Source organism: Papaver somniferum, chromosome 9, assembly GCF_003573695.1.
Source record: "Papaver somniferum cultivar HN1 chromosome 9, ASM357369v1, whole genome shotgun sequence".
In the NCBI taxonomy this organism is placed as follows: Eukaryota; Viridiplantae; Streptophyta; class Magnoliopsida; order Ranunculales; family Papaveraceae; genus Papaver; species Papaver somniferum.
The window spans coordinates 41,732,341-41,747,836 of NC_039366.1; the positions used below are offsets into that span (position 1 = coordinate 41,732,341).

Consider the following 15,496-nt stretch of genomic DNA (forward strand, 5'->3'; position numbering starts at 1 on the left):
ATTTACTTAATCGGGCAAACATTTAAGGGCTTAACGCTGTCGCTAGCCCTAGGACTGACAGCCGACACATTTCACATCCGACCTCTAACACGCAAGCCCGCAGGCATGTAGAAGCTTATTTGCATCTTGTCAAAAAAAAAAAAAAAAAGCTTACCTGCACCTTTCCTACTAGTACTGCTAAAAATTCACGGCACTTATTTGACGTTCTTTTTCTCTTTTTTTCTTTTTTTTTTCCTCTTTTTTATTTGAAGCATTTTTACTTACGAGTAGTGCTATCGTGCACGATCTTGCGGGAAGCTATTCCGCTCAAGCGGCTTCTTTACCGTTAGATCATGCTAAACCCCAGATCTAACAGCCTTGAACTTTTTAGGGAAAATAGTGGGTCATATCCTGAAAGTGATGGGTCCTTTCGTGAAAGTGATGGGTCTTTTCCTAAATGTGAATCTAACTGCTGATTTAATCATCCAACGACAAAGAAACCGCTTTTGCGGGAAACCATCCCGCAAAGTCGTGTGAGATAGCATTTGTCTTTACTTATCTGAGATTTTGAAGAGATCTGGGTATTTTTCTCCAAAAAACAAGATGTGAATTACACATTTCACGGAAACATGAGAAATAAATTTCACTTAACATATTCAACAACAATAATCAAACATTAAAACAAAACACATAATTTTCAATCCAAATAGTTTGAACAACTGGGTGCACCTGTTGCTCCACATACATATAGTCATATACTCCATGATAAGGTGTAATTGTTTGTGCCGCAAACCCAAGTTCTTAGGAATTTATTGCACGCAACAATATATATTAAGAAAACTCCATTGCTTGAAATACCAGATTCAATGAATTAGTGATTTATGACTGGAGTATAGGGGTAATTACTTCCCTACGCCATTTATCGTGAAACCATTTGCCAATGGGTCAATTAGTACTGGCGTTTGTCCAAAATTTGTTTGTGTTCCTGGTACGGTTTCGCATAGTTCTTCATCAGAAAAGCACAAGTTTATCATTCCCGGTCCTGTTAACCTAAAAAATGCAAAATGAAAAATGTCACATTTAATTTAAGAATAATCTTCACATCGACAATTAGCAATGATATGAATACCCTTCCTTCCACGACGATTTTTTTACTTACGTCAACTCCAACGTGTTATTGATGGATTTTTCCATCAATGATATAGGGATTGTTCCAAAGAAAAAGTTGTTCGCCAAGTTCCTGCGAGGAATGGAAAGAAAACATTTGATCCAAAATTTACAGCCATCTTAAATATATTTGGTAAATATTTTTTCAACCGAAAAATTTATCATGCAAGAAAAGCAAACTTACAACACTTTTAGATTAGGGAAGTTGGCTAGAAAATCAGGAAATTCAAGTACCAATAGGTTATTGCTCAAGTCTCTGCCAAAAAGTCACCATGAAAACAAATGAAATTAATGAACTAATTTCACTATTGTTATTCAATGCACAATAATTTTCTTTGAAAATGTTTAAATGTACAGCTATACTAAACTTAATTACTCACATGATTTCAAGTGCATCCATGGCACTAAAATCCGGGAGAAGTACCCCAGCCAATGCGGCGCCATTAAGATTTCTGTAAACGTTAACTAGGTGGATAAGACTTTTGCTATCCGAACGAAATAATTCAGAAGGAGAGCGATTCGAAGTTTTATCTTACAGAGCTGTTATTCGAGGTGTAGTATCGGAGCTACACTCAAGCCAAAAATGTGGTGTAGGAAGACATGGATCGCCGGTTGATATTAACGCAAGTAGAGGAAAATTAATTTGTAGCAAACTCAATGCCGCCACTGATAAATAATCATTCAAAAATTAGCAATTTAAAACAGGAAATGAATTTAAAAGAAAACAGGAAATAGATTTAAAAGAGATCAATGTCATCTAATTAATCTACAATGGAAAAATAAGTAATGTGGAAGCGATATGAGAAGCTAGAACAACACATGAGATTCGAAAGTTATACCATCAGTTTGGTTAGTTTGTGCGGAAACTGTGAGGAGTGGAGATGAGAAAGACAATGCTAATAGGATCAAACGAACAAGATTGACCTTAGTATTCTTCATGATATTGTGAAGCAAGTTGATTATGAACAAAGAAGACCAAAAAGAGATGATTGTTGGTTGATAACAATGATATATGATCTATCATATTTATAGACTGATCTAAGCTTCATTTATGTGGCTTTTGATTATCTCAATTTAAAATTAGGTTTGATTTTGTAATAATTATTATTGTTTTGATTGGAGAACTTTTCGAGTTGGCCAAGCTTCTCTATATGAATATGTCCAAGTTACTAAGGTTTAATGTGCTTTTTTTTAACAGCAGGTTTAATATGCGTTACTAATAATGTTCTATGGGTTAATCGATCTCACACCTTATGTTCCATTTAGGACCACTTTGTACGGGGAGTCGGTCTTTTTTGGGGGCTTCCAAATTGTATCGATGTAATTATTAAAGGTTGGAGATGCAAAATTGTGCATCATATTGATAAGAAGCTCTGGCCTTTGATTCTTGCAGCCATTTATTGGACATTGTGGAAATCTAGAAATGCTATTGTTTTTGAAGATGGTTCTGCCAGAATAAAAAAAATATTAAACAAGTGAAGATCCAAATTTATAATTGGTCTCGCAATTGAAGTCATGACGAATGTCTTAATTCGGTTATCGTTAACTAGAGTAGCTATTTCATATCTGAAAAGCTTCTCTTGTTTACCTCTTCTCTCTTGGGGTTTGTGGGTTTTCTTCTAGAGATTTTTTTTCTCTATTGTCGAATTGTCTTGTTGTAGCTCTTGAAAGCTTATCTACTTCTTGCAGGCTTTTCTTAATATATTAACTTTTGCCTATCAAAAAAATATGGAGCTATTTCCTTTTACTGGTTCAATGACTGTAAGTCAAATATCGATGTTCCTTCCAACCAATTTATTTTGATTGGATTAAAAAATAAAATTGTTAGATTCATCTAACTGGCCCAAGAGAGTTACACCTTGTGTGTTGAAAATAGTTCCACATTACCTGAGATTCTTAACTATTAGATCCTTGCAGTTAATAAATTTTGTACAACCATATCTCTGTATTAAGGTTGCTTTCAAGGTTAATTAGGCTCCATCAAACGGATCGACCTCAACAGTTTAATAATTGGTCGAAAGAATCCAAACTTTCGGGCTGGTTAAATCACCACGGACGACAGCCTTTGTAAAGTTAGGAGGTTAAACCACTCTTAGCTAGCACGCAAATTGCTCGCATCTCTGTTTATACAGAGCAAAGGTACAATTATTCTTATTCAACTTGATGGGAAGTTGGAAAACTTCTTGGATGATTTGGATATGATGGTATAGTTGTGGATATGCAGTAGGCTAATGAAGAATTAAGTCAATGCCTATATAGAAAGCATAGCTAAAGCATAATATAATTTTCTATGCGAAACAAGGAAAAGTATCATTGTAGTTAAAGTTGGTGTGGACAACAAAAAGGATACGATTCTAACAATTAAGAGATTACGGTACTATAGGATCGAGCAAGAGAGAAGAGAATAAACGCGAAAGGAAAAAAGACTATATTGATAATTGTTAGAGATAAGAATACAGTTGTGTAACTTAGTCAGCTGAACGAGTACACAGTGAGAGTTTTATGGTTATATTTACGATCAGTTTAGTCTTTGGTATTTTGAATTTGTTTTAAGTCTTTTGATTTAGTTAGAGTCTGTAACAAATTCTGTTTTCTATTATCAGTATAAATAAGACTCTAAGATCTCCATAATATCTGTGGAAGATATTCTACCAAATATCATGTTCTAAGTTGGTATCAGGAGGGTTCGATCCCCTCGTTTTTCCGTTGTAACATCCACCACCATCACAACCACTTTCATATCAGCATCCAAACACTCAAATCCCTATCTCCAAACTCTTTATGTTCATCTTCAACTCTCATGCACGCGACAAAAGAAGAACAAAAAAAAAAGTAATTGAATTAAATCTATAAATTATTCTTTTTTTAATAAAATAATTTCTTCTCTAAAATCTGTGGTCGGCTTATCAAATAGAAGAAATCAAATCCATGGTGGATTTATCAACCCTTTTAGAAGTGTTTTTTTCACCTATATCACTAATCTCTACCATCTTTCACACCATCAGTACATGTCCCTATTCCCATCAACACCCTCTTTCAAAATCAGTTAAACAACATTATCACTATCAATACCACTTATGTCTCTTAACCAACACATATCAATAACTCTTGTGTCTGTTAACCAACACAGAACTAAAACTTTGAAGAGGTATTTCGACTATCTCATACTAAGACTTTGAAGAGAAACACCAAGACTTTGAAGAGGTATTTTGACTATATCACACTATGAATTTGAAGAGAAACACCAATTTTCTCGTACAACAATTTGAGGGCAGTTACAAGTTCGTTTCATTACGTTCAAAAGATCCGCTAAGGGATATCTTCACCGCGGTTACAGTACATTAGAATCAAGTTGCACATTCGCAAGCTCTAGTACAACTTGAGGGGGGATGTTAGAGATAAGAATACAGTTGTGTAACTTAGTCAGCTGAACGAGTACACAGTGAGAGTCGTATGGCTATTTTTACGATCAGTTTAGTCTTTGGTATTTTGAATTTGTTTTAAGTCGGGAATTTTAACAAAATGCCATACTTTGGTTTTCCCGGTTAAGAAAGTGTCATCGTTTTTCCCAAAATTTATTAAGTGCCACAACTGTTATGTATTCCGTCAAGGCCCACAAAATTGGTCCATAGTCATTGAGAAAGTCAAGCAAGGATATCGCTTTTCCCTAATTATCCTTCTCTATCCTTGAAGACTTCAACCGAACAAAAACGTGAAAGGAAATCCGATCCATTCATATTTCCTTCTTCTTCCCCGAAGTTTCTTATTCTTACCGAGACCGAGAGCACTACACAACCCTAAGAGTATCTCTTCTTTCCATTATCTGAAATTCAAAGAAGAATGGCTGCGCACATTAATGTGTCTGAGACAGATCTGGTACTGAAGAATCAAAAGGAAATCGGAGATAGAGATTAACTGAAGATGATTCTGAATTAGATGAACAAGGAATGGGGTTGCTCGATTTGTACAGATGAGGGCTGTATTTTGTCCATGACTAGATGAACAGAATCATCAAGTGAGAAGGATACTGAAATTGAGATTATTAGGCTTCGTAAATTTAGGGAAGAACATGATTTGGGGGTTCCCTGAACTTTCAGATTTTGGAGATTTTCATTCTGATTTTGGGTTTTGCAAGAAATGGGTAAGATTAATTTATCGGTCAATTGACGTTGTGAAGCTGTTTAAGGAGGAAATTGAAGATAATGGGGAATAAGGGAAAAGAGGATTTGAGATTTGTTTCAGGTTTCTGAGAATCAAGATGGTGATGAAGTTTGAAAGGTTGCTGTTAAGTTTGATACGAGTTATTGGATCGAGTCAAGTGAAGAGAAAAAAAAAATGATTCCACTCCCATGGAATGAACGGGTCTGTGATAGAGAAGGGGTTTTGAGTCGAGGTTGTGATTCCGAGGAATGTTGTTGTGAGATGCTTCTGTTGCAAATGGGTTTGAGTTTGAATTATGGGTTGCAGAAAAAATTTAAAGCTCAAAATAGAAACTGAATGTGTTTGTATTAGAATGAATCATTGCAGAGACAAGATGTGTTTAGTGGATGTTGGAGAACTGAAAAGAGTGAAGCATAAGTGAAAGTATAGATGAATGTTAGGAAATTTGTAGGGAAAAATGGCCTGAAAGTTTCCTGAGAAAAGCCCAGAAAACAGCGGAAACTCGGCCAAATTCCTGTTCCGGTAAGTCAACTTGGTACCGACGATGGACGATTCTGGGGAGCCCGATAACCGATCCAACCAGCCAAATCAGCCAAAAAATGACTCACACTGTTAATTCAATTTGAATCAGTCTTAGTTAGACAATCTGGGGGCTTAAATGTGTTTTACTATGCTTCATTTATTGCCACATACACTGATAGACGCATTTATGTGTCTAATTTTTCCTCAATATTTCGCATTGTTAGTACTCATTTTCGTCCTTATTATGGTGTTTTGTGTGTTTGTAGGTATTTTTGGAAAATAAATTTTGGTGGAAAAATTGGCTCGAAAAGTTTTCTAAAGCACCCAGAGGACACATGTTATTCGGACTCGCGTTGTTGGATAAGGAGCACCCAAATGATAAGGGGTACCTAAAGGATATTTACACCCAAGCAGCTGACCAAAGGCGCCCCTCATGGCATTTTCTATTCGCACCCCTACTCTGGATAGGGCGCGACCATCATCTTCCCCGTTTGAATCTGGTTTTTGGCGGGAAAAGAGTTCTTCAGATAACAGAATTTAGGGTTTGAGAATTGGACGTGTTGTAGGGAGATTCAAGGGCCAAAACTTGTTGGGTTTGTATATATCGACACAACAGAGCTGGTAATGGTCGTAGTTTAGACCAGAATTGGCTAGAAAGATGGATTCAGGGATTGAACCGATTCTAGGGTTTTCTTCCTCCGGAAACCCTGTTAAGAGATTGGGAAAGTTTGAGTGATACTCGATCAATGATTTTTGTTTCTTTGGGCCTGTTTGGACCACACAAGGATGGTATGGTCCACGGTTCAGTTAGAATTGGTTGCATTGTCCGGATGAAGAGGGGCGTGAGGTTTCATGGGACCGTTTTTTATTCTTTCCCGAGTTTCTCTGTGGTTAGCATGTGATGGGAGAAGACGTGACTCATTATGTATTGTGTTTGGAGTGACTAAACACGAATTGACAAGCTGAAGACGTGTGCATGTGAAGAAAATGGAAACAAAATATTACCGAGAATATTTTTCTTCAATGCCGAGTAATGGAAGATTATATGCAGTTATGATGGGATATTTGAGGGCAGTGAAGCTATATAAGTCGTTGAGGGTCAGTAGAGTGCGGATGGAGAGTTAGGGGATAGAATAGAGCACCACATAGTCGAAAAATCAAGCTGCAGCAGCAGCAGAAAAATACTGAAGAACACGAAGAATGGACCAGCAAAGACAGTCGTTTTTCTACAGTGATAACGACTCACAGCCGAGGGTCGTACATCAGAGGCAGACTTATTTGCTGCAGTATCAGTGACACATACTGTGGGTCGTTCTGGTTGGTAACACATATAACTGTTACAAACCCGGTTTTCATTATATTTTTCCCTTTTCATCATTTGTACACCATTTTTGAGCAATAATAATGAATTTCAAGCGTGTTTCCAACAACATGATGAGCTAAACCCTATCACTGGGACAACGGAGGAAGCATTTTTTCATGATTGTGGTAAATGAATTAATTCTTTTATTGACTTTTTGCATAGATTTAATTGCTTTATGATTTCTGTTAATTATTTGTTATTTTGTTAGATGCCGCGTGCTTACTTCTAAATACTTTAGATACGTCATGCTTTTAACTTACAAATGATATTTTACGAAATCTTTTTTTGGCAAAGAACTAGAGTCACAACTTCTTTTGTTTGAGTTATATTGTCTAGAGTTAATGACTGAACCATAACAATATGAAAAGTAGTGGAATCCCGCGTCTCAGCGTCTCTTCATCTTGCGACAAATTGTGTATATATATATTTCCTTATTTTCTTTTTTAAGTCTTAAAACAAATTCTCAACAAATCTGAGTGAATGAATCATCTTACTACAACATCATTGAAAAATACCATCATACACACTAACGGAAGTGAACCGTTTTCTCAAAAAAAAAATGGATGGAAAAGGTCAACAGTGTGGCACTTTATAAATATTGAAAAAAACGGTGGCAATTTATTAAACATGAAATCGAAAGTGTAGCACTTTATTAAAATCCTCTTTTAAGTCTTTTGATTCAGTTAAAGTATGTAACAAATTCTGTTTTCCATTATCAGTATAAATAAGACTCTAAGAGCTCTACAATATCTGTGGAAGATATTCTACCAAATATCATGTTCTAAGTATAATAATGTTGGTGTATTAATTCTCATAGCTCACCAGCCTAATTATAGTTTAACAAACTTGACGACTAAGCAAAGAGACTTTCCTAATAGGATCAAACTCTAAAAATAGAATTCTTCTAAAACCAAAACAACTTGTTTCTCAAGTTTACTTCATCTTCAAGTATGACACATTTTGTAAACTTCAACTAGTTGCTTCACCGGAATCAGAGTCCACTTGTACTAGTTGATCCAAAAACCATAGTGTTGATTTACTATTTCCAACATCCTCCCTTAAACCAAGACTCCTTGACAATCTAGAAACACTATTGTTGTGTTCTATCAACTTGTTAGACAAATGCTTTCCTCCCTTTTCACCTACTTCACTTGTAGGATTTTGTCACTCTAATTTGTACTCATCATCGAGCATTTTAGCTCATCTTCTACTTTATTGTTATTTTTTCTTCACATGTCTGCTACAACTGATCTTTTCACAGTTTACAAACCTTTTTTCTCTTCTCAAGTACACATGTTTCTTTACTTATTCATGATCACAACCTTGTGACGTCACTTCCACAACTCATGGGTTTGCTAACCTCCTCTTGTTGATCTCTACTCTCTGATCACCTTCTGGTGATTGCTTCTCTTTCTTCACAACCTTGTTGTTATTTCTTCTTCTCTTCTTCCAGTCACGCTTTTGTTGCGAAACCTTCACATTTCTTTGTTTTTCAAGATTTTCTTGCAATCTTTTCGTCACGCTTCCACCTGGTATCTCGGTATCAAACTTGTCTCAAAACATCCCAGCGTTAACCTTGTCATCTAGTTAGACCTGGTTTCCTTGGTGATGGCAGTTTGAACCCACGAAATATATCCAACACATACCCAACTCTCTCCTTCTTTTTTAACAGTTCCAACTGTTAGAACCCAAAAACTCCAAAAACTCGGCTGTCTTTTGACTTCAGATTCACGTCATAAGCAACAAACCACTTATCTTGTACCATATTTTTCTTTTCCTTTTATTTTATAATAACTTGCAAACCTTGGTGAAAACCCACAAAAACATCACTTGACAGGCAACACCGTAACTAGCCTGAGCAGCAACATAAGATTACTGTTTACCCTTTCTTCTAACCTTTAACAATTAACATCAAACTTGCCCATAATTATCTCATTTTTTGATGATAACCTAACGACTTCTTTTTTTATTAGCGACTCTTCGAACACTTAACACCTAAACGAGAACTAAAAAACTAAGAACCATGAATTCACTGAGTTTCTCTCCCTCTCCTGTCTTCCTCTCACCTTACTCTGATACAAGTAGGATAGAGCAAGAGAGAAGAGAATAAAAGGGGAAGCAAAAAATATTACATTGATAATAATTTTGGTATATTGATTCTCCTGTCTCACCAGCCTATTTATAGTTTAACAAAATTGACGACTAAGCAAAGATACTTTCCTAATAAGATCAAACTCTTCTGGAACTCTTCTAAAATCAAAACAACTTGTTTCTTAAGTTTACTTCATCTTCAAGTATGACACATCTTGTCAACTTCAGCTAGTTGCTTCATCGAACCAGAGTCAACTTGTACTAGTTGACCCAAAGACCATAGTCTTGGTTTACTATTTTCAACAGGTACTCTGGATTAAACTATGCTAAGAGAAGATAATCTATAATTAAAGTCCCCGTTGTTTGACGTTTTTTTTTCTTTTTTTTTTCCTCTTTTTTTTTTTGAAGCATTTTTACTTACAAGTAGTGCTATCGCGCACGACCTTGCGGGAAGCTATTCCGCTCAAGCGGCTTCTTTACCGTTAGATCATGCTAAACCCCATATCTAACAGCCTTGAACTTTTTAGGGAAAATAGTGGGTCATATCCTGAAAGTGGTGGGTCCTTTCGTGAAAGTGATGGGTCTTTTCCTAAATGTGAATCTAACTGCTGATTTAATCATCCAACGACAAAGAAACCGCTTTTGCGGGAAACCATCCCGCAAAGTCGTGTGAGATAGCATTTGTCTTTACTTATCTGAGATTTTGAAGAGATCTGGATATTTTTCTCCAAAAAAACAAGATGTGAATTACACATTTCACGGAAACATGAGAAATAAATTTCACTTAACATATTCAACAACAATAATCAAACATTAAAACAAAACACATAATTTTCAATCCAAATAGTTTGAACAACTGGGTGCACCTGTTGCTCCACATACATATAGTCATATACTCCATGATAAGGTGTAATTGTTTGTGCCGCAAACCCAAGTTCTTAGGAATTTATTGCACGCAACAATATATATTAAGAAAACTCCATTGCTTGAAATACCAGATTCAATGAATTAGTGATTTATGACTGGAGTATAGGGGTAATTACTTCCCTACGCCATTTATCGTGAAACCATTTGCCAATGGGTCAATTAGTACTGGCGTTTGTCCAAAATTTGTTTGTGTTCCTGGTACGGTTTCGCATAGTTCTTCATCAGAAAAGCACAAGTTTATCATTCCCGGTCCTGTTAACCTAAAAAATGCAAAATGAAAAATGTCACATTTAATTTAAGAATAATCTTCACATCGACAATTAGCAATGATATGAATACCCTTCCTTCCACGACGATTTTTTTACTTACGTCAACTCCAACGTGTTATTGATGGATTTTTCCATCAATGATATAGGGATTGTTCCAAAGAAAAAGTTGTTCGCCAAGTTCCTGCGAGGAATGGAAAGAAAACATTTGATCCAAAATTTACAGCCATCTTAAATATATTTGGTAAATATTTTTTCAACCGAAAAATTTATCATGCAAGAAAAGCAAACTTACAACACTTTTAGATTAGGGAAGTTGGCTAGAAAATCAGGAAATTCAAGTACCAATAGGTTATTGCTCAAGTCTCTGCCAAAAAGTCACCATGAAAACAAATGAAATTAATGAACTAATTTCTCTATTGTTATTCAATGCACAATAATTTTCTTTGAAAATGTTTAAATGTACAGCTATACTAAACTTAATTACTCACATGATTTCAAGTGCATCCATGGCACTAAAATCAGGGAGAAGTACCCCAGCCAATGCGGCGCCATTAAGATTTCTGTAAACGTTAACTAGGTGGATAAGACTTTTGCTATCCGAACGAAATAATTCAGAAGGAGAGCGATTCGAAGTTTTATCTTACAGAGCTGTTATTCGAGGTGTAGTATCGGAGCTACACTCAAGCCAAAAATGTGGTGTAGGAAGACATGGATCGCCGGTTGATATTAACGCAAGTAGAGGAAAATTAATTTGTAGCAAACTCAATGCCGCCACTGATAAATAATCATTCAAAAATTAGCAATTTAAAACAGGAAATGAATTTAAAAGAAAACAGGAAATAGATTTAAAAGAGATAAATGTCATCTAATTAATCTACGATGGAAAAATAAGTAATGTGGAAGCGATATGAGAAGCTAGAACAACACATGAGATTCGAAAGTTATACCATCAGTTGGGTTAGTTTGTGCGGAAACTGTGAGGAGTGGAGATGAGAAAGACAATGCTAATAGGATCAAACGAACAAGATTGACCTTAGTATTCTTCATGATATTATGAAGCAAGTTGATTATGAACAAAGAAGACCAAAAAGAGATGATTGTTGGTTGATAACAATGATATATGATCTATCATATTTATAGACTGATCTAAGCTTCATTTATGTGGCTTTTGATTATCTCAATTTAAAATTAGGTTTGATTTTGTAATAATTATTATTGTTTTGATTGGAGAATTTTTCGAGTTGGCCAAGCTTCTCTATATGAATATGTCCAAGTTACTAAGGTTTAATGTGCTTTTTTTTTAACAGCAGGTTTAATATGCGTTACTAATTATGTTCTATGGGTTAATCGATCTCACACCTTATGTTCCATTTAGGACCACTTTGTACGGGGAGTCGGTCTTTTTTGGGGGCTTCCAAATTGTATCGATGTAATTATTAAAGGTTGGAGATGCAAAATTGTGCATCATATTGATAAGAAGCTCTGGCCTTTGATTCTTGCAGCCATTTATTGGACATTGTGGATATCTAGGAATGCTATTGTTTTTGAAGATGGTTCTGCCGGAATAAAAAAAATTATTAAACAAGTGAAGTTCCAAATTTATAATTGGTCTCGCAATTGAAGTCATGACGAATGTCTAAATTCGGTTATCGTTAACTAGAGTAGCTATTTCATATCTAAAAAGCTTCTCTTGTTTACCTCTTCTCTCTTAGGGTTTGTGGGTTTTCTTCTAGAGATTTTTTTTCTCTATTGTCGAATTGTCTTGTTGTAGCTCTTAAACTTGCTTATCTACTTCTTGCAGGCTTTTCTTAATATATTAACTTTTGCCTATCTAAAAAATATGGAGCTATTTCCTTTTACTGGTTCAATGATTGTAAGTCAAATATCGATGTTCCTTCCAACCAATTTATTTTGATTGGATTAAAAAATAAAATTGTTCGATTCATCTAACTGGCCCAAGAGAGTTACACCTTATGTGTTGAAAATAGTTCCACATTACCTGAGATTCTTAACTATTAGATACTTGCAGTTAATAAATTTTGTACAACCATAATCTCTGTATTAAGGTTGCTTTCAAGGTTAATTAGGCTCCATCAACGGATCGACCTCAACAGTTTAATAATTGGTCGAAAGAATCCAAACTTCCGGGCTGGTTAAATCACCACGGACGACAGCCTTTGTAAAGTTAGGAGGTTAAACAACTCTTAGCTAGCACGCAAATTGTTCGCATCTCTGTTTATACAGAGTAAAGGTACAATTATTCTTATTCAACTTGATGGGAAGTTAGAAAACTTCTTGGATGATTTGGATATGATGGTATAGTTGTGGATATGCAGTAGGCTAATGAAGAATTAAGTCAATGCCTATATAGAAAGCATAGCTAAAGCATAATATAATTTTCTATGCGAAACAAGGAAAAGTATCATTGTAGTTGAAGTTGGTGTGGAGAACAAAAAGGATACGATTCTAACAATTAAGAGATTACGGTACTATAGGATCCAGCAAGAGAGAAGAGAATAAACGCGAAAGGAAAAAAGACTATATTGATAATTGTTAGAGATAAGAATACAGCTGTGTAACTTAGTCAGCTGAACGAGTACACAGTGAGAGTCGTATGGCTATATTTACGATCAGTTTAGTCTTTGGTATTTTGAATTTGTTTTAAGTCTTTGGATTCAGTTAGAGTCTGTAACAAATTCTGTTTTCCATTATCAGTATAAATAAGACTCTAAGATCTCCACAATATCTGTGGAAGATATTCTACCAAATATCATGTTCTAAGTTGGTATCAGGAGGGTTCGATCCCCTCGCTTTTCTGCTGTAACATCCACCACCATCACAACCACTTTCATATCAGCATCCAAACACTCAAATCCCTATCTCCAAACTCTTTATGTTCATCTTCAACTCTCACGCACGCGACAAAAGAAGAAAAAAAAAGTAATTGAATCAGATCTATAAATTCTTCTCTTTTTAATAAAATAATTTCTTCTCTAAAATCTGTGGTCGGTTTATCAAATAGAAGAAATCAAATCCATGGTGGATTTATCAAACTTTTTACAAGTGTTTGTTTTTCACCTATATCACTAATCTCCACCATCTTTCACACCATCAGTACATGTCCCTATTCCCATCAACACCCTCTTTCAAAATCAGTTAAACAACATTATCACTATCAATACCACTTATGTCTGTTAACCAACACATATCAATAACTCTTGTGTCTGTTAACCAACACAGAACTAAAACTTTGAAGAGGTATTTCAACTATCTCATACTAAGACTTTGAAGAGAAACACCAAGACTTTGAAGAGGTATTTTGACTATCTCACACTATGAATTTGAAGAGAAACACCAATTTTCTCGTACAACAGTTTGAGGGCAGTTACAAGTTCGTTTCATTACGTTCAAAAGATCCGCTAAGGGATATCTTCACCGCGGTTACAGTACATTAGAATCAAGTTGCACATTCGCAAGCTCCAATACAACTTGAGGGGGGATGTTAGAGATAAGAATACAGCTGTGTAACTTAGTCAGCTGAACGAGTACACAGTGAGAGTCGTATGGCTGTCTTTACGATCAGTTTAGTCTTTGGTATTTTGAATTTGTTTTAAGTCGGGAATTTTAACAAAATGCCATACTTTGGTTTTCCCGGTTAAGAAAGTGTCATCGTTTTCCCCAAAATTTATTAAGTGCCACAACTGTTATGTATTCCGTCAGGGCCCACAAAATTGGTCCATAGTCATTGAGAAAGTCAAGCAAGGATATCGCTTTTCCCTAATTATCCTTCTCTATCCTTGAAGACTTCAACCGAACAAAAACGTGAAAGGAAATCTGATCCATTCATATTTCCTTCTTCTTCCCTGAAGTTTCTTATTCTTCCCGAGACCGAGAGCACTACACAACCCTAAGAGTATCTCTTCTTACCATTATCTAAAATTCAAAGAAGAATGGCTGCGCACATTAATGTGTCTGAGATAGATCTGCTACTGAAGAATCAAAAGGAAATCGGAGATAGAGATTAACTGAAGATGATTCTGAATTAGATGAACAATGAATGGGGTTGCTCGATTTGTATAGGTGAGGGTTGTATTTTGTCCATGACTAGATGAACAGAATCATCAAGTGAGAAGGATACTGAAATTGAGATTATTAGGCTTCGTAAATTTAGGGTAGAACATGATTTGGGGGTTCCCTGAACTTTCAGATTTTGGAGATTTTCATTCTGATTTTGGGTTTTGCAAGAAATGGGTAAGATTAATTTATCGGTTGATTGACGTTGTGAAGCTGTTTAAGGAGGAAATTGAAGAGAATGGGGAATAAGGGAAAAGAGGATTTGAGATTTGTTTCAGGTTTCTGAGAATCAAGATGGTGATGAAGTTTGAAAGGTTGCTGTTAAGTTTCATACGAGTTATTGGATCGAGTCAAGTGAAGAGAAAAAAAAATGATTCCACTCCCATGGAATGAACGGGTCTGTGATAGAGAAGGGGTTTTGAGTCGAGGTTGTGATTCCGAGGAATGGTGTTGTGAGATGCTTCTGCTGCGAATGGGTTCGAGTTTGAATTATGGGTTGCAGAGAAGAATTTAAAGCTCAAAATAGAAACTGAATGTGTTTGTATTAGAATGAATCATTGCAGGGACAAGATGTGTTTAGTGGATGTTGGAGAACTGAAAAGAGTGAAGCATAAGTGAAAGTATAGATGAATGTTAGGAAATTTGTAGGGAAAAATGGCCTGAAAGTTGCCTGAGAAAAGCCCAGAAAACAGCGGAAACTCGGCCAAATTCCTGTTCCGGTAAGTCAACTTGGTACCGACGATGGACGATTCTGGGGAGCCTGATAACCGATCCAACCAGCCAAATCATCCAGGCAATGACTCACACTGTTAATTCAATTTGAATCAGTCTTAGTTAGACAATCTGGGGGCTTAAATGTGTTTTACTATGCTTCATTTATTGCCACATATACTGATAGACGCATTTATGTGTCTAATTTGTCCTCAATGTTTCGCATTGTTAG

At 35.7% G+C, this 15,496-nt stretch overlaps 2 protein-coding genes across 2 annotated transcripts; both read right to left on the reverse strand.

The window, feature by feature from the left end:
• Positions 1 to 634: 634 nt before the first annotated feature.
• On the reverse strand, positions 635 to 2,097 carry LOC113309763 (probable LRR receptor-like serine/threonine-protein kinase At5g16900). Its single transcript, XM_026558279.1, has 6 exons — positions 1,986 to 2,097; positions 1,683 to 1,812; positions 1,527 to 1,598; positions 1,331 to 1,402; positions 1,139 to 1,219; positions 635 to 1,029 (listed from the first exon to the last, which is right to left on the reverse strand). The coding sequence occupies exons 1-6, from the start codon at positions 2,083 to 2,085 to the stop codon at positions 882 to 884; spliced, it is 603 nt and encodes a 200-aa protein (XP_026414064.1). The 5' UTR covers positions 2,086 to 2,097; the 3' UTR covers positions 635 to 881.
• Positions 2,098 to 10,075: 7,978 nt separating this feature from the next.
• Positions 10,076 to 11,551, reverse strand: LOC113309693 (probable LRR receptor-like serine/threonine-protein kinase At5g16900). The gene is made up of 6 exons (XM_026558183.1): positions 11,427 to 11,551; positions 11,124 to 11,253; positions 10,968 to 11,039; positions 10,772 to 10,843; positions 10,580 to 10,660; positions 10,076 to 10,470 (listed from the first exon to the last, which is right to left on the reverse strand). Exons 1-6 carry the CDS (start codon positions 11,524 to 11,526, stop codon positions 10,323 to 10,325), a joined length of 603 nt encoding a protein of 200 aa, XP_026413968.1. The 5' UTR covers positions 11,527 to 11,551; the 3' UTR covers positions 10,076 to 10,322.
• Between the last annotated feature and the right edge of the window lie 3,945 nt (positions 11,552 to 15,496).

Bases quoted from the DNA above. Each gene is read 5' to 3' on its own strand.
- LOC113309763 (XM_026558279.1), bottom strand. From the start codon at position 2,085: ATGAAGAATACTAAGGTCAATCTTGTTCGTTTGATCCTATTAGCATTG. The intron at 1,813-1,985 runs GTATAACTTTCG...ATTATTTATCAG, and splicing joins ACAAACTAACCAAACTGATG to TGGCGGCATTGAGTTTGCTA. The intron at 1,599-1,682 runs GTAAGATAAAAC...TAACGTTTACAG, and splicing joins ACACCTCGAATAACAGCTCT to AAATCTTAATGGCGCCGCAT.
- LOC113309693 (XM_026558183.1), bottom strand. From the start codon at position 11,526: ATGAAGAATACTAAGGTCAATCTTGTTCGTTTGATCCTATTAGCATTG. The intron at 11,040-11,123 runs GTAAGATAAAAC...TAACGTTTACAG, and splicing joins ACACCTCGAATAACAGCTCT to AAATCTTAATGGCGCCGCAT. The intron at 10,844-10,967 runs GTGAGTAATTAA...ACTTTTTGGCAG, and splicing joins ATGGATGCACTTGAAATCAT to AGACTTGAGCAATAACCTAT.